Genomic DNA, 23,749 nt, shown 5'->3' with positions numbered 1-23,749 from the left:
AGCACACCTCGCTTTTCAGAACAATGAGCTTTGTAAAAATTGACGCGTTTCAGAAAGGCGGGGCATAGAGGAGAAACAATAATGTACAGTATGTGGAAAATAATGTGTTTTTTTAACCTTAAACCGCATAAACACATTTCATTACACCAAATACACAAAATAATGTTCTTTTTAGCAACATCATATGACCCCTTTAAAAATTTTAATGTTTCCATTCTTTTGACAAGTACTGTAGTCCTACAAATTCAGGTCGTGAATGACATTAGGTTGAGTAAATAATGACAAAATGTAATTTTGGGTGATAATCGAGTAAATAAGGGTGTTTTTTTCAGAAGAGATTGCTTTGCTTTGTGTATTTGCAAGATTTGCAAATGCGAGAAAGTCGTGCAAATGTGTACACAACATGACTGTGTGTATGAGTGTGTGTGAGTGTGTGAGTGTGTGAGTGTGAGAGTGTCAGAGTGTGTGAGTGTGTGTGTGTGTGTGTGTGTGTGTGTGTGTAGTCCTTTAAACTCGGCCTTGATGACCCACATCCACATATCGAATGAGCGAATCCGGAATCACATCATCAGTCTGTTCTCAGCCTCTGTTTTGGTCCATACGGTGAATCACTGTTTCCTGTGGCGTTATCAGCGGTGTAGAGGTTACCCGGCCTCTACCATGACGAGTTGCGTAGTGGTGGGTTAGACCTCTGTGACCATTTATACATTTAGCTGATGGTTTTATCCAAACACGAGGAATTAAACAAAGTGATTTGTCATGCAAGTTCTGAGATGGTGAAAGTATAAGGATTTTTTTTTGGTAAAACACTTTACAATAAGGTTGCATTTGTTAACATTAGTTAACTACATCAGTTAGCATGAACTAACAATAAAAAATACCTTATTTTCCATTCCGAATATTCCATTTTCATTTTAAATTGGTAACACTTTATATTAAACTTCATATATGCTTTTTATTTTTACAGGATAATAGTATGTATTAAATGTATAAACATATAAAATATATATTGCTTTGCGATTTATATATATATATATATATATATATATATATATATATTATATGTGTGTGTATATATACACAATATTTTATAACATCAACATAAAGAGCATTACAACAGGTATTTTACAATTACATTTTTACATTTAAGTTTATTTTACAATTAAAATGTATATAATATAAAATTAAAATAATTTCATTACAATGAGATTATTTGCATATTTCTTTATTGTCACTATCATTAATACAATATTTTTAATTTACAAATCAACATAAATAATTAATTATGAATTAAATAATTATATATAAGTATACTTAATAGTATGCATGTATGATTAAAATGGATCAATTTAAAAAAGTTTAAATATAATTTTTTAATCCTAAATAGATTTGTTATCTTATATATATATATACATACATACATACATACATAGTATATATACATACATACATAATGTGAGTGGATATACTTATTGTTTAATTCATTGTTGTTTATTAATTTGTGAATTATTAGAAGTTTTAAGTGTTGTTCATATAAGCCCAAAAATACGTTTTATGTACATATATGCTATATATCCAACTATATATAAAGAGCTGGGTGATATAGTGTATATGTTGTGACGATATAAACAATTCATTAAGATTAATGATTAATTATAAATAATTAAAAGAAATATAATTATTAATTATAAATAGATTTGCTATATACTAGTATTACTTTACGTGAGTCGATGTACTTGTATAATTCATTATTAATTATTATAAGTATGTTTCAGGCTCAAAGATAAATATCTGAATACAGTTTGTTTTGCACATTGAGCTCCAGTCTCTCTTATAAACACACTGAAGTCACCTCTAGCACCAGCATGTGTTGACGCTCTGTATTCAGCGCTTTTACACTAGGACTGTTCCGATGTGTCACCTTCACAGCGAGGTGTTTACACTACTAATTCACTCGTGTGTTTGATGCAGCAGATTGTTTGTGGTGTGTTTATTACTATAACAGGCACAGAAAGGGCATGGGTGCGGCGCTGGTAGTTTCACTGCTATCTCTGAGTTAAGAAAGAAAAAGCTCTTCCTCTCCATGGCACGTGAGGCCTGTGTAGTGGTGAGAGAGATCTAGAGAAGTGAGTTCCTCTAAAGTTCGTGGTTCACACCCTTACACTGAGCACCAGTGTTCCCACGGTTGGCTAAATATGTTTATGCCAGGTTCTCACACTCCTCTGGAACTGTAAATGCTGTACGTTTCTGATCTGTATGACACTTTGAAACTTCTTCTTATGTGTTTTCACTTTGAATGATCCTGCTGAACACTTCATACAGAATATTAATGGTGCAGCTTTCACATGTAAATGTTACCATCATTCCTTTTTAAGCCACTTTAATTCTTTATTTTTCTTTAATGCATTTCTTTTTCAGGTGAATCTCATGAAAATATGTATGGGTCATATTTTATCCCAAAGTTAAATAATTTTAGGACCAAAAAGATTTTTGCATTGTGACATTTATTATTATTTATTATTTTACTACTTTTTTTTCGAGGGGTTTATTATTCTCAATAGTGATCATCATTACTGTAATATAGCATCTTTTACTTAAAAATACTGTTATACAATAATTTTTAAAGTGTTTAAATGAACAAAAAACATACAAGTACTTTATTTATATATATATATATATATATATATATATATATATATTATATGTGTGTGTATATATACACAATATTTTATAACATCAACATAAAGAGCATTACAACAGGTATTTTACAATTACATTTTTACATTTAAGTTTATTTTACAATTAAAATGTATATAATATAAAATTAAAATAATTTCATTACAATGAGATTATTTGCATATTTCTTTATTGTCACTATCATTAATACAATATTTTTAATTTACAAATCAACATAAATAATTAATTATGAATTAAATAATTATATATAAGTATACTTAATAGTATGCATGTATGATTAAAATGGATCAATTTAAAAAAGTTTAAATATAATTTTTTAATCCTAAATAGATTTGTTATCTTATATATATATATACATACATACATACATACATAGTATATATACATACATACATAATGTGAGTGGATATACTTATTGTTTAATTCATTGTTGTTTATTAATTTGTGAATTATTAGAAGTTTTAAGTGTTGTTCATATAAGCCCAAAAATACGTTTTATGTACATATATGCTATATATCCAACTATATATAAAGAGCTGGGTGATATAGTGTATATGTTGTGACGATATAAACAATTCATTAAGATTAATGATTAATTATAAATAATTAAAAGAAATATAATTATTAATTATAAATAGATTTGCTATATACTAGTATTACTTTACGTGAGTCGATGTACTTGTATAATTCATTATTAATTATTATAAGTATGTTTCAGGCTCAAAGATAAATATCTGAATACAGTTTATTTTGCACATTGAGCTCCAGTCTCTCTTATAAACACACTGAAGTCACCTCTAGCACCAGCATGTGTTGACGCTCTGTATTCAGCGCTTTTACACTAGGACTGTTCCGATGTGTCACCTTCACAGCGAGGTGTTTACACTACTAATTCACTCGTGTGTTTGATGCAGCAGATTGTTTGTGGTGTGTTTATTACTATAACAGGCACAGAAAGGGCATGGGTGCGGCGCTGGTAGTTTCACTGCTATCTCTGAGTTAAGAAAGAAAAAGCTCTTCCTCTCCATGGCACGTGAGGCCTGTGTAGTGGTGAGAGAGATCTAGAGAAGTGAGTTCCTCTAAAGTTCGTGGTTCACACCCTTACACTGAGCACCAGTGTTCCCACGGTTGGCTAAATATGTTTATGCCAGGTTCTCACACTCCTCTGGAACTGTAAATGCTGTACGTTTCTGATCTGTATGACACTTTGAAACTTCTTCTTATGGGTTTTCACTTTGAATGATCCTGCTGAACACTTCATACAGAATATTAATGGTGCAGCTTTCACATGTAAATGTTACCATCATTCCTTTTTAAGCCACTTTAATTCTTTATTTTTCTTTAATGCATTTCTTTTTCAGGTGAATCTCATGAAAATATGTATGGGTCATATTTTATCCCAAAGTTAAATAATTTTAGGACCAAAAAGATTTTTGCATTGTGACATTTATTATTATTTATTATTTTACTACTTTTTTTTCGAGGGGTTTATTATTCTCAATAGTGATCATCATTACTGTAATATAGCATCTTTTACTTAAAAATACTGTTATACAATAATTTTTAAAGTGTTTAAATGAACAAAAAACATACAAGTACTTTACAATTTATATATACTGAATTATATACTGTATACAAAATAAAAAAATGCATTAAAGTAATTATTTATATAGTGAGTTATATACACAATTTATTTTGTTTAAAAAATCAACATAAAAAGCACAGGTATGTTGCTATTAAAATTTATATAATACAATTTACATTTCAATTTTTTACATTTCAATTTATTTTACAATTAAAATGTATATAATATACAAATACAAATCATTGCATTACAATAATTAGTTTAATTGCATATATCTTAATTGTCACTATCATTAGATCATCACAGTAATACAATATTTTTGTAATTACAAAAAAGCATTAAAACATGTATTTTACAATTAGAAATTATATAATACAATTTACAAAAAAAATTAAAATTTTTAATTTATTTTACAATTAAAATGAAAGTTTAATAATCTAAATAAAAAATAATTTCATTACAGTAATGCATTTAATTGCATATATGTTTTTGCTGCTGGTTCTTGACAGGTTTTGTGAGATTCACCTCATATCGAGCTCATTTAAATCTTGTTGGTTGTTGTAGTGGGTAGTGGTTGGTGTTGGCAGTTTTTAAAGGTTTGTAAATACTGCTCATATTCTGAAGAAATGAAACTTATGCAGTGGTTTTGGTGCACCGCTGGTGAATATGAGCCTTTTATCTAAGATGCCTCACTTTGTGCAGAAAACAATCCCAGAATGCATTGCAATGAACTTGCTGAAAAAATGTATCTAAGAGAAATGTTTTTTAAAAATATAATTTTATTATTATTATTACTATTATTATTATATTTATTATTACATACTATACATATTTATTTATTATAAATAATACATTTATTATTGTTTATTATTTAATTATTATTTTATGATTTATTATATATTTAAATATATTTAAATGTACTTATTTCATGCAATAACAAATAGAATTCATGAAAAATTAATATAATCAATAATGTACTATTTTACTCAATATTTGGGTTTTTGCATGTTCAAATATGGAATATAGTTTGAGTCTGAAGAAGCTGCTGAATTCATGTGGATTTTTACATCTGGTTTTCTTGATTGCTGTCACTTTTTTCTTCCACAAATCAAGGGTGTCCTTCATCTAGAGACCTTTGAATAGCTTTGTGAAGGTCTTGTTCATCCAGGTTATTACAGAATTTGGAGAAAAGCAACTGGACTTTAAAGCAACTGCATTTATTATAGATGTTTTGCCTTCGTTAGTTGATCGAAATCATCTGTACTGCTGATAAACAGCCATAATATTAAATAGCAATAATAAATAGCCGATCATCACTCTTATTAGTGCTTATATGTGATGAAATGTTTGGTCAGATCATGTGAGATGCACTGTTATTTTACTAAGTGATCAGAGTAATAAAGTTCAGCTGCTTTTGACTGAATTCTACAGCACTTTTCATGAATTTAATTATCTTTTCTTGTACCTGAACTGCTCTGTTGGTGTTTGGGGGTCATCTTTGTTTTCTTTGACACTTTCAGGGAAGAATTCCGCCGTCACATATAGCGGTTCAGGGGTTCATAGTCAAGGGTTTGGTGCTCCAGCCGTTCGAAAGACACAAACGGACAGAGGACCCGGCTCCTCGTCCTCAACGTTACCGTCTGCTGTTAACCCGTCCTGTCGAACTGTAAGTCCAGTGTCATGCTGTCTGATCATCTCCATCTAGCTAGTTTCTGCTGTCATAGTTTGTAGTTGCATCCGCTTCATCCCGACATTTGCCATCGCTGCTTCCTGCGCTGCTGTTTTGCCCGTTTGCATTGTCCCGCGCGTGCTGATGCCAGAATCATGCCACGCTTTACACCTCTGTAAGATTTGCTTGTAAGAAACAAATCCATCATTAAGATGTTTTAACTTCAAACTGTTGGTTTCAGCTGAAATATGAGTCCTCTATCTATAATATTGTTTTCTATAGTGAAAAAGTGGTCTGGTCTGAATCAGGAGAGAAATCTGCGCAGATCAAGCACTGTTTACAAGCCAAAACAGCTCTAAACAAATATACGGCTGGATTTTGATGTGAGATGACAACAGGAGATGGACTTTTTTTACTGGAGGAAGCGTTTAAAATAAAACGTTTGAATGATGGATTTGTTTCTCACAAACACGCAGCTTTTGGCTTCTCAAGACATTAACTGATGGACTGGAGTGGTGTGGATTACTTGTGATTATTGTGATGTTTTTATCAGCTGTTTGGACTCTCATTCTGACGGCACCCATTCACTGCAGAGCATCCATTGCTGAGCAAGTGATGCAATGCTACATTTCTCCAAATCTGATGAAGAAACAAACTCATCTACATCTAGGATGGCATGAGGGCAAGTAAATGTTCAGCAAATGTTCATTTTTGGGTGAGCCATTCCTTTAAAGTGATAGTTTATCATTTATTCACCCTCATATTGTTCTAAACTTGTACAAGTCAGAAGTCCATACAAATTGTGCACTATAATGTTTTTGCTAACAAATGCCTTCAGAACACACTTCAATGGTGCTTTTTTGGAGCGAGATGAAAACATGAGTGATCTGTAGTTGAAGGATTTTAAAACTGGTGATGCAGCTGAACAGAAGCAACAAGAGTGTAGTTCTGTAGTGGAACAAACCCTTTGTTGAAGATTGAACCAGACGGCCTGTTTGCTTTCAGCCAAACCTTTGATATCAAGCGAGATGGACTCATGAACACACATGGGTCATTCTTAGACTCTGCTAATATTTATGAACCTCAGACTTTTTAAAGTTAGTTCAACAAAATGTAATAAGCTTTTCAAGTCTGTGGAACAAAAATAGTTTTGATTTTCATTAAAATGATGAGACCAATGATGCACAAATTCTGCAGAGGAAACATCATTTACATACAGTTCATATTTAGTATTCAGCAATCTGATTAGAATCAGTAACAGCTGTTTGATGTATAAGAAGCATCCATCTTCAGTGGCATCCATAACAGGGTTGAAGACAAAAATCTGCTTATTTGTCTTACTCCAATAGTTGTTTATTGTTTTAGACAATACATTTTATACATACATCTGACTGATACATTTATGCTTTGAATAAGACAAAACAATTTGCTAATAAGGCAAAATAAATTGTATTCCAGATAGATTATCTGAAAGCAGGTCTGTTACAGTTTTTCCTTTTGTTTTAAGGATGTCTAAATGTTTTTTGTTTTTTTTTAACAATTTCTAGCTCTTGGTTTCTGCAACAACTTTAGCACCATCTTTCCTGTGCAATATTATTTTCTTTCACTCAATCAAACAGCATATGAAAACTACTTGTGCATGTTTGACAACAAAAGCTTGAATACCCATGACTCTCATGGTAAGAATAAAACTTTAGGATCATTTTAAATGTTCTTTCATATTCTTGAAGTACATTAAAGTGACCTTACAAACTCATCATTACAATATGACCTCAGAATGACACTTTGGTCTAGAAAAGTGAGAAGCTTTTACCAAAGCACTTCCTGTTTTCTGACACTAGTGGTAACTGGTTTCACCACAGTGTCACAGTTACTTTACGTTGTTTTTGCAAATGTATATACTTTTTTTTTTTTACATTTAAAATAATATTTTTTAAATAAATGTATTAAATCAGTTTCCGTGGAATTAAGTGTAGTTGCTACAGAAGACACTCAGTTGTGTTAATTGTGCAAGTATCACTGCTAAATTGTTTTGCACAACCTTATTAGATCATATCAGGAGTAAACAGTTTAGTAGAATTGAACTTTAATAGTTAAACATCTATCATTGAGGTCAAATCCAGGTCAGCTGGGCCAAAAGTGGCTCGGCTGACCTGAATGCACCCTGTGTTGCATGGTATTTGTGCTGTGCCCTGCTGTGCAGATGCAGTTTGCATGTTGCATGAGGTTTTGTGTTGTGTATGCCTTGCTGCTTGTGTCTTCAGAGCTTTGCTGTAATTTGTCTTTCTCCCAGGCACTGAACACATGAAGGTAAGGTGAAACGTGGGTCTGCCGACCACATCTGAGCTGCTGCATGTGTTTGTGTCAACAATAAAACACCTACTCCACCCTGGGTGCACACAAATCTCTTCACAAATCTCCCTGAGAAATCAGACCGTATATTGAAGCTCTTTAAAACAGCAGCAGCAAATGTAAGACCAGCTGACCAATCGCAGTGAGAAAAGAGCGGATATACAGTTCGTGATTGATTCAAATAAGCTTTAGAAAGTATAGAAATGGTTTTGTAATGGGAAGTATTTGGATACAGAAATTGCACTTAAAATGTCTGAATGCAATTGCATTAGATGCATTTATTTTAATGTAAAATAGCACACTTTTCAAGCAAATGTAATAAAAATAGTGGAAAAGAAATAGGTTTTCAACTAAATGTATTATTTTATAATTGTTTAGTGTCATTTTTCTCATGATTTTGACAACTTTTGATTATAAAGTATGTTTTTTGCATCCTTCTTTACATTAAATGATATTCTATTATCTAATGCAAACACATTCAGAATACATTATGTATGATTTAAATGACCAAATGCTTTATAGGTCATCTTTATATTTCCTCTAATATATATATATATATATATATATTCTGTGTGATTTTGTAATGGCTCTCAAAAAGCGAATAGTTCATGATGATTTGCCTTCATTCCCTGTGTGTTCGGTCACTGGTAACTTACATTTGATGGAAACCAAAGGCTTCACAGCTTTGGTTGTTTTCTTGGCTTTCAATCACTGGTTGCACGACAGATGATATAAATGATAATCAGTGTGTTTTTGACCAATTAAAAAAAAGAAAAAAAATCACGTCAGATCGGATGTTATATAATTTTGCACACATCACTTGTGCTCATGTGAAATGAGTGATTTTATTCACCGTTATGTGATTTGATATGAGGGCTGGGCGATATATTGAACAGTCATATATGTATTCATGATGCTTTTACTGGTGGTGTAAAATTAAGCAACATTATAAATATTGTGGTGGTTTTGATGCACTTTTTATTTGGCTATTAAGTAGAGCTGCAGGATTAATCAAAATAAAATCAAAATCATGCACTTATTAACAAAAGAGAAGTGTTTAAGGGGTCATGGCGTTGCTAAAAAATAACATTATTTTGTGTATTTGGTGTAATGAAATGCGTTTATGCGGTTTAAAGTAAAAAAAAAACATTATTTTCCACATACTATAGATTATTGTTCCTCCTCTATGCCTCGCCTTTCTGAAACGCGTCGATTTTTACAAAGCTCATCGGTCTGAAAAAGCGAGGTGTGCTCTGATATGAGGCGTTTTAGGAGGGCGTGGACGAGTCTTAACTTTTATAAAGAATATCGCTTTGGGTTTGAGACTTTAGTCTTTGCAACTTTAGGGATCTTATCTATTCACGAACAGCTTGTAACACTCCAAAGAGAAAGGAAAACTTGAAATTGCATCATGTGACCCCTTTAAAGGGGTCATGAACTGCCTTTTTTATTATTTTTTACTGTTCTCTGAGGTCCACTTATGCTGTTATCATGATTTTTACATTGAAAAACATCATAATTCAGAAGTAATAGACTAATTTCTGTCCTGTTTTGACCCTCTCTCATCTGATCGCTCTGTTTGAATAGGTGTGGTGGATTGTAGACTCAGAAGTAAACGTTCACTGCTGTGATTGGCTAACAGTTGTGTGTGTTTGACAGCTACATCCTTCACAGATGAGCGCTGCTGTGATTTAGGTTAAAAACGCACAAGTACATATCAAACGATCTGTAATAACAGACAAAGCAATAGTGAGCACGCAATAAAAACCGTTACTCACACTTGTGTGGTGCGACATTACCGTCGGATCCAATATAGTCGCACAGCATCGTCTTTTAGTTTCAATCTTTCTGAAAATCCTGTGACGAATTGTGCCTTGTTTATAAACAAATCCGCGGTAAAATGAGATGAACAAACGACCAATTTTCCCCCAAATCTTGCAGCCCTACTTATTTTGTAAAAACATGTCTTGATTATTTTTATCTAGGTTTTTACTATACTTTTTTACTTTTTAGATTAAACATGTTGAATCTACGAATCTGTTTAAAAAAAGTAAAGTCAGAGCAAATGCATAAATATCAAGATCGTCAAGGCTGAAAGATGCCAATATATATTTTTTCGTTATATGTCGACCAGCCCTACAGGGATGCATTCTGCTGTGTGCGTGTGATGAATTGTAGTTTCTGTAATGTCGTTTATTTTCAGGTTCAGTTCGGAAGTGAGACGGAGCAGCTGGAGTGGGCCAAACGCGAGAGCCAGAGAGAGGAGGCGGAGCGAATCCGGAGGCTCCGCCTACAGGAACAACTGGACCTGGAACTGGCTCTGGCTCTCAGTCGAGCTGAAATGCCCAGAACATGAAGCTGCTACGTTTTGGATTCAATCCTTCAGCTTTCAGATGAAGCTTTTGCCCCAATCACACGCTCTTCCTGAAGATCTCTCTCAGGTTTGCTGTAGCGATCACTGAACCAATGAAGTACAACAAAACCAAAGGCCATAGTTACAGATCCACTTGACACATTTGCTCATGAACTGCACAAAATGCTAAACCACTGAATTATGCTTTATAAAGATTATATACAGCTTCACCAAATACTGTAGGACCAGTCAGTCTTAAGTCAATTATTGATGCACAGAAGTATATAAGAAATATCAACCTCTATCTGCAGCCAGTGTCGGTTTTGAAAAGCAGATTCGACCCCAAGTGCTTCATATTTAAGTGTCTTCAGGACTTTTGACTATGATCAAATTAATCCAAGTCTTAACCAGACGTTTGGTTTAATAAGAGGGATGAATTACTAAACGCATGACATTTAGTCGCCATCGGTCCACTATATGATCATATATGATGTCTGTATTTACATATAAACCTGCATAATCAATGCATTCCCAAATCTCATTTGCCCTCCAGATACTGTTGAATATTATGAGTTTTATTAGATGCATGGAGATCAAATGAAGCATATTCTTTATTCTTGAAGGAACCTGTTTTTATTTGTGTTTGGCACTGTTGAGTGAGATGATGTGAGCTGTATTTTTTGTGTTTAACCCTTTAAAGCTTGATCAGATACTCTAGATGACACCGGATCACACAAACCAGCACCCCTGAAGGAGCTCTGCCCACTTTCATAATGTTTTAACCCTTTTCTAGCCTTTTCTTAAAACACATTTTGCCTTGAAGTGAAGCCTTATACTGTATATTGAACTTGTTCTTATTATGTATTCATATATTTATTGTATCTGTGATACTTTACCATAAAATTAGCAGGTTATGGGTTGTTTATATGCTAGAGAAGGTCATTCTGGTGTTTATATGGGTTTGATTTTCTCTTTTAGCATTTTGAAGATTCTGTTGACCTTCAATGTTTTTATGCGTTTTGGTTCTTTTGTGGAAAAAGGTTAAAAATGATTTTAGTGTGCTGCTTTTCAATGTTTTAATAAATGTCAAACATATTTATCGGAATGCACTAGAGAGTTTTTATTTTCTTTAAATGAAGAAATAAATATACATTTTATTATAATAGATTATTTTATTATTTCTGTTATAAATATTGTTAAATTGTGTGTATATATATATATATATATATATACCGTATTGTCCCGAATATAAGACAATGTTTTTTTCTTGGAAATACATCTGAAAAAACGCGGTCGTCTTATATTCAGGGTCTAGACTTTGACATGTCAATAATACACCCACAACAATAGGTGGCGCCAAATACGCATAAAACGAGTGTGCCATGAAATACGTAATGTAATGCGTGTTGTAAAGATCGCGAGTGAAAACAAAATAAAAAGAAAACCTTACAGTCGTGACTGTCATGTTAGCATGATGGGATCTTTAAGCATGCTTCACTTTGTCAGACAGGTTCTGTTTAAGTGATTTCTTGATTGAACAGGTCTGGCAGTAATCAGTCCTGCGTGTGGCTAGTGAAATTTAACTCAGCTTTCTAAAATGATGTGGTTAATCACAGTTCTTTCATGATTTAAGAGGGGGGGGCAAATAATTTTTCACGTAGGGCCGGGCAGGTTTGGACAGCTTTTTTCCCTTAATAAATGAAATTATCATTTAAAAACTGCATTTTGTATTTACTTGCATTATCTTTGCGTAATATTAAAATTGGTTTGATGATCTGAATCTTTTAAGTGTGACAAATATGCAAAAAATTAAAAAAACAGGAAGGGGGCAAAAACCTTTTCACGGCACTGTATATATATATATAATTTATTATTTCATTATATTTGTTTTGGGGATTTTTTATTAATTTATATTTTAAAGAATATGAACCTTTGAGACCATTAAGGTAAATATTTTTATTTAAAATTTTGGATATTTAGATAGACATTAGATATTTATGCATTTGGCAGACGCTTTTGTCTAAAGCAGCTTATTGCATTCAAGGTTTACAGTTTATCAGTTTATGCATTCACTGGAAATTGAACCCATGACCTTGGTGTTGCATGATCTACATGAATTGAAAGACAAATATGAAATTAAGAAGCTGCAGTCTTCAATATCTGCTTTTAAAATCGCCCAGTTAATCGTGAGTTTCTGCCATCAGTTCCACCGGTTGCCAGACGGTTTGAGCTGCATTCAGATCCGTCCGTGTGCACCTGCTACACTTCATATCTACTCATGTTCATGTTAGCGGCATCTAGAAACTGAGCTTAACTGTTTCTATTCATGCCAAATCTAGTATGTGTTGTACTTGTCCTGCTGTGCGGCTCTAATGATGGATGAGCATCCTGTACGTCGTGACGTTCGGCATCAATGAGCGACTTTTGCGCATCTATCAGACGTTTGTCTTTTGCAAATGCTCTGTGAACGGCTTCAGCAAATTGCTGTTTTTCCTGGATCTGTCGAGTAACACAAGCTTAAAGAATGAAGCTCGAGCTCAAGCCGGACTGAAATGGAGTCCTTGGAAAGATTGAGATCTAAGTGTGAAAATAATTGAACAGCTGCATGAATTTTAGCTTCGGTATGTTAATTACCCCCACTTGGAATAACAGGAAATTCCTCTGCGAGTTTTGATTTACTGAAGGCTGCTGAAAGAGCTGATTTTAAGATGGACAAATGAGAAGGGCTCAGGTGACAGAAACATAAGGCTCCAGCTCTTTCCTCATTTGTGTTTTTCTTGCTCTTGATCGCTCACCTACTAAACCGTCCACACGTGCGCTTCGTTTAGAGGCCTTGCCAGACATTCTTGTCTAGTCTTTTGATTTAGTTGTGGTTTTAGTGCTGAGTGGTTAAATGGTGGGGTCAGGAATTACTGACCAGCATGGATGTGTTCAGAACAGCACACTGTATTGCCATATACAGTACAGTACTCCTAGAGCGGTTTGGAGTATGAATACTGAGCATAGTGTACCTGAATAAAGCAATGCGCTTGATTTGACCTTTCATTTCCAGTTGTATATCTCATTTAAATTTCTAGTTATGTTACACCATTGTTTTTAATCTCACAATTTAGAACTAGTTCTTAGTTTATAACTCACAATTCTGACCTTCTCATTATTCTGAGGTTATACCTTACAATTCTGATTTTTTCTCACAATTCTGACTTTTTTCCCCCTCGCAATTCTGAGTTTATCTCATAATTCTGACTCCTTTCACAATTCTGAGTTTATATCTCGCAATTCTGACTTTTTTCCCCCTCGCAATTCTGAGTTTATCTCATAATTCTGACTCCTTTCACAATTCTGAGTTTATATCTCGCAATTCTGACTTTTTTCCCCCTCGCAATTCTGAGTTTATCTCATAATTCTGACTCCTTTCACAATTCTGAGTTTATATCTCGCAATTCTGACTTTTTTCCCCCTCGCAATTCTGAGTTTATCTCATAATTCTGACTCCTTTCACAATTCTGAGTTTATATCTCATAATTTGGACTTTTTTCACAATTCTTGAGATTATTTCTCGCAATTCCGACTTTTCTTCATGCAGTTCTGAGTTTAGATCTCGCAATTCTGATTTTGAATCTCCAGATATAAACTCAGAATTGCAAGAAAAAGGTCTGAATTGTGAGATAAAAATTACCTTTTCTATTTTTTTTTATCCCATGGCGGAAACAAGCTTCCATACTTTCATAATCAGACTGCCAAAAGTAAAGACATTTTTACACAAAATTGGATTTAAAATTCAACATTACTGTATTTATCTGCATGATAATTAGACGCCACTCAATGAAGTAAATTCAGTGTTTTGTTTTAAAAGTGTCCTTGCATATTGTTTCATTGCATGTTGTTTTAAAAATAGTTGGCAGTATTTCTCATGTCTAATAGACTAGTTCTTGTATAGAAGGGGATCTTTATTTCTACTTTGAAATCTGTTGAATTGCAGTAATCATAGTAAACACAGCCCTTTAAATTAGCTTTGCTTTGAAGGGGAAAAAGAGAAGCTTGTTTTTTTTTTCTGTTCATGTCAGATTGGTAGTAAAAGTTACTATCATCAGCACACAAAAGTGAAATGAGATTTCTGCTTCACTTCACTGAGTCGCTAATAATAGTCAGGATCACATTTCTTCTTTTTGTCGAATTTGCATAAAAGGGAACTCTAGTGCTGTTTTCACACATTATTCACAAATGCAGAACAAGTTCAACTCTTGGAAAACAAAAGCACAGAGCTGGATGCTTTATTTAGACATTCAATAGGAATTTAAAATACTTTGTATGCACATAAAATTGATACATTTATTTATTTACATTTGACACTTGTTTATAATTTAATAAAATATTTAAATATATAAAAAATTTATAATTATGAATAAAATAATTTTTATATAGCATTTTCATTTCATATTTTTAGAATGTATATTTTTGATGCTTTTAGAAGCTTTTTGACACTTTAGACATTCACATTACACATTTACACATTCAATACAGATCCAAAACTAAAAGCTAAAACTTTATAAATACTACTTATACACATTTAAAAAATAAAGAAATTATATAAAAATGACAAATGCATAAAACAAAATTTCAAAACTTAACATTTAAATGAAAACACAACCACAACCACATGTACAACCACAACCATGTACAACCACACACACATAAATATATTTATATATATATATATACACATTTATAAATTATGCATAATGTACATTTGACACTTGTTTATAATTTAATAAAATATTTAAATATATAAAAAATTTATAATTATGAATAAAATAATTTTTATATAGCATTTTCATTTCATATTTTTAGAATGTATATTTTTGATGCTTTTAGAAGCTTTTTGACACTTTAGACATTCACATTACACATTTACACATTCAATAAGAATTTAATATACTTTTATATTTTAATATATTTTTATGCATACTATATAATTGACACTTGAATATATGTGCTTTCTGATTTATATTAAGTATGCACATCATGTGTGGACATTATATATATACTGTGTATCATATATATATGATTTTGATTTATTATTTTTATATTGATGAACTGGACCATATCTAAAACATTTATCTAAATAAAAAAAATTCTTTATTCTAAAATATACAAAAATAGTAATAATATACCATGTGTAGGTGTGTCTACATTTTTGAATAGTACTGTATATATATTTTTTCTTTCAATTTTTTCCCCCCTATTTTTTTTTAATCTTAGAATGTTTTTTTCTGCCTCAATGCAAAACGAGCTGATGCTAAACAAATATTTTTTATAAAATATACAGATTTGGGATTTTATCTTCCATGTTTGACATCAAAGCGCCCCTGGAGTCTCTTTGAAGTCCGTGTCTTTTCTGCGTCTCTGGAGTCTGGGATCTTCAGCCGAGAGCCGAGCGCCCCTCCGTCCAGACGGATATAAATGCTCTCTCTGTAATTATGTAAATGTAGTGTTTGTATTTATAGACAGAAGCCACAGGCTGCTGGCCTCAACCTGACACAGCTGGAAAGCATCTTGGTCTAAACTATAATACCCGACTCCACGAGCTTGAGTGGGGGTTCAAGAATAGCACTCGTGCAACGTCCCTCGCTTGCCATAAACGTCTCCATTTTCTGGGGACCTCGATTTCCAGTGGCTTCAAAGGAGCCCGTAATAAGAGACTAGCAGCCGACATCCAATAGGTCAGACTGAACATGACAGGCAAAGACAACAGAGACCTGATGAATATATATATTCAAATTTAGTTTAATATTTACAATAAATACAGTACTTACAATATAAAATGTATGTACACAATCGTATAAAACCCCAGTACCTCAAGCCCTAGAGCATAGGGTGCAACGAGGCACTGACCACTCAATGTGCATCAAGATACAAGACGTTTGAAAAGAAATGCAAACACATTTGAACACACAGCTCTGTTTGTTGCATAGTAGCAAGGCAGTTTCAAGAGCAAAACATTGTCGTTGTGCATTTTACAATTTACATTAGAAAACTGGAGGTTTGCTAGTCGTCAGGCTTTGCACTCTTCGTGGCTTCGGAAAGGCACCGTTAAACATACATGCCGTCTCCCGATCGAACACAGATTCGTAGGACCAGCCCTTCAGGACGCATATTACCCATAAAAGGCTTTAAAAAGAGCTCAATCTATGTAGTACCAGCTACTTGTTACAAAAGTACACTCGTAAAAATAAAGGTTCTTTTTTTGGCATGGATGGTTCCATAAAGAACCTTCTACATCAAAGGAACCTTTCCAAGGTTCTTTATAGAGTAAAAAGTTCTTTATTTGTTCTTCAAATGGTTCTGAAAGGTTCTTTGGGAACCAAAATTCTTTGGAGTGCTCTTAAAAATAAAGGTTCTTTATTGGCATTAATGGTTCCATGAAGAACCTTTAACATCCATGGAACCTTTTCCATGCACAAAAGGTTCTTTATAGTGGAAAGGGTTTCTTTAGATTATTAAAAAGTTCTTCACACTAAGAAAAAAATGGTTCTTTTGAGAACTGATCACTGAAAGGTTCCAAAAATGGTTCTTTTGGAACCTTTATTTTTAAAAGTGTATGACGATATATTTATTTATGCTTTAAGTCATTAAATAAGGCAGTTATGTGGTTGTGGATCCAGTCCTCACAGGTGTCTCTTCATATGCAGCGCCAGGTGGTCGGAGCGGGAGAAGGCGCGTTCGCACATGTGGCACTGGAACGGCCGATGGCCCGTGTGTTTGCGGAAATGACGCGTCAACTCATCGGAACGGGCGAATTTCCATCCGCATCCCTCCCAGTTGCAGTGGTACGGTTTCTCACCTGATGATGCAAAGCGATGGGATTAGTTTTACTGGTTTCAAAACACAAATGCAAGTTAAAGACAAAGTCAAACACGCTCTTACCGGTGTGGGTTCGGTGATGCGCCTTCAAATGCGAGCTCTTGGTGTACGTCTTGCCGCAGCCGGCGTAGGTGCAGGTGTGTGTCGCCGTGCGCTTCCTCGGCCAGGTGCGTCGCCCTCGCTTGGGTTTGGACTCCATTAGATCCAGCGGGGAGGATGGAGGAGTCAGAAGAGCTCTTTGCATGTTGGGTTGCATCCCCATGGCGTCCTCGAACATGCCGAACTGGTGCGGCGCCGTGTAGGGGATCTGCATTTGAGCGTAAGCCGGAGGCGAGTGATGGAAAGCCTGCGGAAATGCGGTTTGGCGCAGATGGGAGTCATCCGGACTCAAAGGAGGCGTCATATTCCCCGTCGCCTGTGGAGAAACGGCCAGTCTGGGTTGCTCGAAAGACATCATGCATGAAACGTTGCCCTCTTGTTTGATTTTTTGGCAGCTCTGCTGCACCATGCCCATCACCGGCCCGTAACCGTCCATTGGTGGCTCGACTTTGATATCAACAAAGTCCTGTCTGGGGAACGAGTTGATGATGAATCTTCCCTGAATGGTGCCATCGTAGGAGTTGTCCACGTCGGATCTCAGAAGCTCGGCCATGAGGCTGCTGGAGTACGGCGGAGGAGGTGCGGTGCATTGCTCCGGAGGCACATACGCTCCCGTCGAGTACATGCTGCATGGCTCCGCGTGTGAGACGTACTCAGCTCCCGCCTCTAGAGGTCCTGTTGTGTTGGCCAGGATAAACTCCAGGTCCAAATAATTACTCAGATCCTCGTCATCCTTGCGGCCACGACAAGTGTCCATGTTCTGTGCCACGTTGAGCAGAGGGCAGCCGCCGCTCAGTGGTTTGTCCTCCTCACATTTCCACCTCTGCAACAGAATCAAAGGTGCTTAGCATTCAAACTCTGTCAGATGGTTTTGCATGACTCATTTAGAAAGCATTTCACTTTTGACATGTACCGTTTACTGTGATTGTCACCTCAACACTTCAAACCAACAAATAAGAGTTTAAATCACAAGAAAACAGCAATATATATATATATATGAAACAAGATAAAAAAATAAAAAAAAGACATTTATGATGTTTGTGTTCGTTTTCCGATGTGTGTCTTCAATATTTTATCTAGTGCAAACAAGTGGAAAACAAATATTTTCGCTTATAAACTATTTTTTGTAGTGTTTCCGCGGTTTTAACCGCTTTGAGGTTAGGTGTCCGCATTACCCAAATTCCCCTTAATTCACCCTAGTTTGACCATTTATAAGTGCACAAAAGTGTCAAATACTTACATCCTCCCAAAGTTTCTCCTTCTGGTTTGCAAACGTTGAAATCGAAGGCAAAAGGCAATGTAAAGCCATTTCCAAGATGCGTATCGAGTTGTAATTTTCTTCTGTATTGTTGCACTTGCTCCCGGACAGATGTCAAACTGCGCTGCGCTTTTCCCTCGAGTGGACTTCCAGAGTCATGAACAAAGTGTGTCTGGCAGGAGCGCCTCCTACCTAATAAATACTTCTCCTGGACCAATTGTGTGAGCGGAGGAAACCGCGTTCAGGGTTCCCAGATATAGGCGGTATATAAGGCACCGTGCGCTCTCTCCACAGGTCCACAGTCTCTCAGTGCCGGACAGCGCGCTCGGGCGCATTTAAGCGCGTGATGACGCGTGCTCCCCTGCCCTCCCCTCGGGGGGGCGCGGCCGAAAGGAGGCGGTCACCGGGCGCATTTAAGCGCGTGATGACGCGTGCTCCCCTGCCCTCCCCTCGGGGGGGCGCGGCCGAAAGGAGGCGGTCACCGGGCGCATTTAAGCGCGTGATGACGCGTGCTCCCCTGCCCTCCCCTCGGGGGGGGCGCGGCCGAAAGGAGGCGGTCACTCACTATCATCTGTGTGGTACACACACACAACTGTTACCAAGGCGTTTCAACAAAAGGTCGAATTGATCCAAGTGTAATTCCAGTCTCCAAACAGCCTACATTCACCCATGCGTAATTTAGACTCCAAATATACGCGCTTTCCAATGAAAGCAAGTGACTGCACAATGAGGTTACATTTAGGGAAGTCAAATAAAGGTTGTTGTTTTTTGTTGTTGTTTTTTTGCATGCTGATCTAGCAATTTTCTGTACAATAGATTAGTAGGTGATCCAAAAGTCAACTAGTTGTCCCTGCTATTATATATACATAGACTTAGGTGGGATACTATAAAAGATAAATGAGGTGCACTAGATTACACAAGCGTCATTTATTGTAAAGAAAACTGTTTTCAAGCACAACATTTGATGAAAACAAGCTTGTATGATTTGAAATGATAAAACCAAATCTAGTTTTTTTAAAATGAAGACAGTCAGTATTGTGTTTGTTTGTGGTTAGTGGATGATGGTGAAGGTTCATGTGATCCTCTCCACCTGTGGCTTCTCTGCTGTGTGAACTTGACTTCATACATCTACTAAAAACCTCCAAAACACCAGCTGATTGAAACACACTGAGCAAAGATTAGTTCGTTTTGACCACAGATGATGCTTCTATTTTTGTGGGGCTTTAAAGCCAAAGGTGTGTAACTATCTACAGATTAATACTTAAAAACATCTGTCAGTCAATCAATGCTTGAATAGACCTAGTCTGACATGCAAACAACTATTCTGTTGTCACATGACAATAAAAGCATAAAACATATTAGTGTCATATTTTACCATGCATTTTTCTCACTTCTCAATTATATGCGTGTGTTTGTGTGTGTGATATTTTACCTGAGATCAAAATATGTCAAAGTATTTTACGTTGTGTTAAAGACGCGCTGAGAGACGCTTTCTCATGATGATTGCGCGCGCAGCGGGTTTGTCTAAACGCGGACAGCAGGCGCCAGTCTCACCTGAGCTCCTGACTCTCTCCTCTCAGATGTTCGCCTGCCTTTCCGCCTCATTCAGGTGTTAATGCAGGGGGATTAAATGGCTGGAATGCTGATGGTTGGTGGGAATTATTGGCTTTGCTTTAGCAGCCATTAGTTTCGTTAATGATGTCCTGAGGACGCGACGCGGCGCGGCGCGTCAGAGTGTTTGCGCTACAGCACGCGAGAACCGCCATTAAAGAAAACTGACGGAAAGGAAATCCTCACAGGTTACGTAGGTTTACATCTGAAAAATACACAATTGGTTCATACTTAGTTCATGAACTTTGCACTTTGCTTCACATGTGCCGCAGTACCATAGTACATTGATATTTACCGTGGTACTGGATGACTAAACATTTACATACTATGATATTTGTTTACAACTATAAAATTATTTGGTACAATACTATGGTATTATACAAGACATACTATGGTATTTACATGTTATCATTATCAAACGTGGTAATACAGTGGCTTTTTTTTAAAACATGTTTTAAAACAGTATGATTTCTGTATTCACATACCATGGTATTGTCATGGTACATATCCAAAATGCATTGTGTTACTGAGGTAAATAAAAAAAAAGTCATAGATTTTCAATGGTATTGTGTTTAAAAAGCATTGTATTTTGAACATGGCAATACCTTTTTAGATCTTTTGTTGTAAGTGGTACTTTATAGTGGTATATGTATGATTTTGAGTACCATGTCAAAGTACCACAATAAGGCCTCGAAATACCAGCACTTAAAAGAGTACCATGGTAAATTTCCCAAAACGTAAAACCATGGTCCTTTTTGTAACTCTTTAAACCTGAAACCTTTCTGATGTTAATTGTGTAAAATAGAAACTCATATTGCATTGACCTCTTGACCTCAGAGTTTCATCACCAGTATTTAGTAGCTCATAACAGTCATGAGTCTGATAAAGCGTTTAGATATGCATATTTTCCCTCATTGTCTACGTGCTTTTTGTGTTGAATAAGAATGAGTTTGGGATGTTTCTTATCTCTTTAGTCATGAAATTTCAATGGAATTGAAAGGTGGCTCGTGGGTTTCACGTAATCTGTTATGCAAACTAGAGTTTCCTAGCGAACCGGAGTTTCTTGTGCTTCTAGTTTGATACTAACAAAATGTTTAATTAAGAATTAAGTAAGTGCCATATGCAAATGGTCATCTATATATGTGCTCATTGAAAGCCGCATTAGATTATGAAAATGTTATTGAGAAAGCTCGTTTTGAGATCTCAGATTTTTCTGAGCATGCTTTGAGACATTATTGAGGTCTCGTGAACTTCTCAGGAGGAACATCTGAGATGCTAGAAACTTATATTTTATTTTATTACGCCGCCGTCATATTTCATTGCTTTCAGAATTGAGATATTTAAGAGATCAGGTATGTCGTCATTCCGAGTTCCACAGAACTCTACAGGAAGTGTGTCCGGCGTGTATCCTTTGATTAACGGAATAAACTGATAACGTTTCCTCCCGCATGAGTTCAGGTGACCCTCCCTCACAACCGTTCATACAGTGTGACACATTAACTTTGCGTGTGAAGGAATGTGTGTGTGAACCGTGTCCTCCACACTGAAATCAGATATGTTTTATGATGCAATTAAGCCTTTTTCGGTGTTAAGTAAACATATACCAGCCAAAAGTTTGGAATTATTAAGAATTTTTAATGCTTTTGATAGAATTCTCTTTTGCTCACCAACGCTGCATTTATTTGATCAAAAATACAGTAAACATAGTAATATTGTGAAATATTTTGCATGAGTTCAGGTGACCCTCCCTCACAACTGTTCATACAGTGTGACACATTAACTTTGCGTGTGAAGGAATGTGTGTGTGAACCGTGTCCTCCACACTGAAATCAGATATGTTTTATGATGCAATTAAGCCTTTTTCGGTGTTAAGTAAACATATACACTACCAGTCAAAAGTTTGGAATTATTAAGAATTTTTAATGCTTTTGATAGAATTCTCTTTTGCTCACCAAGGCTGCATTTATTTGATCAAAAATACAGTAAACATAGTAATATTGTGAAATATTTTTACAATTTCAAATAACTGTTTTCTAATGTGAATATATAGTAAAATGTAATTTATTTCTGTGATCACAGCTGAATTTTCAGCATCATTACTCCAGTCTTCAGTGTCACATGATCGTCAGAAATCATTCTAATATGCTGATTTGCTGCCCAAGAAACATTTCTGATTATCATCAATGTTGAAAACAGTTGTGTTGCTTTATATTTTTATGAAAATCATGATACTGATTCTTTGATGAACAGAAAGTTCAAAAGAACAGCATTTATTTGAAATAGAAATCTTCTGTGGCATTATAAATGTCTTTACTGTCACTTTTAAACAATTTAATATATGCTTTATAAAAGCTATATATAAAAGTATCATTTAATATTATTAGATGAATATTATTTATGTAATATAAAAGTATTATTTTTTTCTTTTTTTAAATCTTACTTTTACTCAAACTTTTGAATAAATAAAGGAGTAAATTGTATTTTAAAATATATTAAAATTGAAAAACAGTTATTTTAAATTTATTTTAAATTGTAATAATTTTAATTTTAATATTTAACAATATTACTGTTTTTTTTTTTTTTTATGTATTTTTGTTATAAATAAATGCAGCCTTGGTGAGAAAAAGAGACATCTTTTAAAAAAACACTGAAAAATGTTAATTATTCCAAAGTTTAATCATTATAAATACACACACACACACACACACATGTATATATATATTTATTTATTTATTAATTACATTTTTTTTTTTTCTTCAGTTTTTGGCCTGAAACCGAAAACTGACAGACAGTGGCATGTTATAAATTGCATTCTGACGTATTTCAGAACATTAACACACGAAATTGCGCTTGTGTGGCTAGAAGCATTTGCACTCAGTTTGTTTAAATTATGTTTTGGGCTTTACATTGAGCGGGCATCACTGGCAATCATTGCAAATTTGCATAATGTCACCTCAAATTGCCTATAATGGGCTCTGTGGATGTGAACGGCCCTTGTTGATTCAAAACCCAGCGCTGGTTCTCTTATGTCATCTTATGTCATCCCCTGCATGTACACAATACATAACGGCGCATGTTTGTGGTAACAGTCGCCGTGTTTAGGCAGCCGAACGTTACATATTCATTCAGGTCATTTTTTCCATTGCACTCGATGAAAGCAATTACAGACGTCATGTGCGCGCAGGAGTTTGACATGTGTTCAGACTGTCATGGCAGAGATCCAGCACGCTCCCAGCCCGCATTACATGCATCATTGCTAAA

The 23,749-nt window shown here is 34.9% G+C and overlaps 2 protein-coding genes across 3 annotated transcripts; one reads left to right on the top strand and one right to left on the bottom strand.

Moving 5' to 3' along the window:
* Positions 1 to 5,627: 5,627 nt before the first annotated feature.
* On the top strand, positions 5,628 to 11,395 carry LOC107754600 (epidermal growth factor receptor substrate 15-like 1; the record flags this gene model as incomplete). The annotated part of the gene is made up of 2 exons (XM_016571111.1): positions 5,628 to 5,948; positions 10,507 to 11,395. Coding segments are annotated over 2 exons (474 nt in total), but the record flags the coding sequence as incomplete, so codon positions are not given.
* A 5,842-nt stretch (positions 11,396 to 17,237) lies between these two features.
* LOC107754610 (Krueppel-like factor 2) lies at positions 17,238 to 20,636 on the bottom strand. Of its 2 annotated transcripts, none has more exons than XM_016571123.1 (3): positions 20,432 to 20,636; positions 17,584 to 18,442; positions 17,238 to 17,500 (listed from the first exon to the last, which is right to left on the bottom strand). In XM_016571123.1, the coding sequence occupies exons 1-3, from the start codon at positions 20,480 to 20,482 to the stop codon at positions 17,325 to 17,327; spliced, it is 1,086 nt and encodes a 361-aa protein (XP_016426609.1). In that variant the 5' UTR covers positions 20,483 to 20,636; the 3' UTR covers positions 17,238 to 17,324. The 2 variants fall into 2 exon arrangements, with proteins under 2 accessions (XP_016426609.1, XP_016426607.1); XM_016571121.1 differs by lacking the exon at positions 20,432 to 20,636 and adding an exon at positions 18,860 to 19,198 and having other exon boundaries at positions 17,239 to 17,500.
* Positions 20,637 to 23,749: the final 3,113 nt, after the last annotated feature.

The sequence above is a fragment of the Sinocyclocheilus rhinocerous genome, unplaced genomic scaffold (assembly GCF_001515625.1).
Source record: "Sinocyclocheilus rhinocerous isolate Xijiao unplaced genomic scaffold, SAMN03320098_v1.1 scaffold472, whole genome shotgun sequence".
Lineage (NCBI taxonomy): Eukaryota > Metazoa > Chordata > Actinopteri > Cypriniformes > Cyprinidae > Sinocyclocheilus > Sinocyclocheilus rhinocerous.
This window is presented reverse-complemented; position numbering and strand designations above follow the sequence as displayed.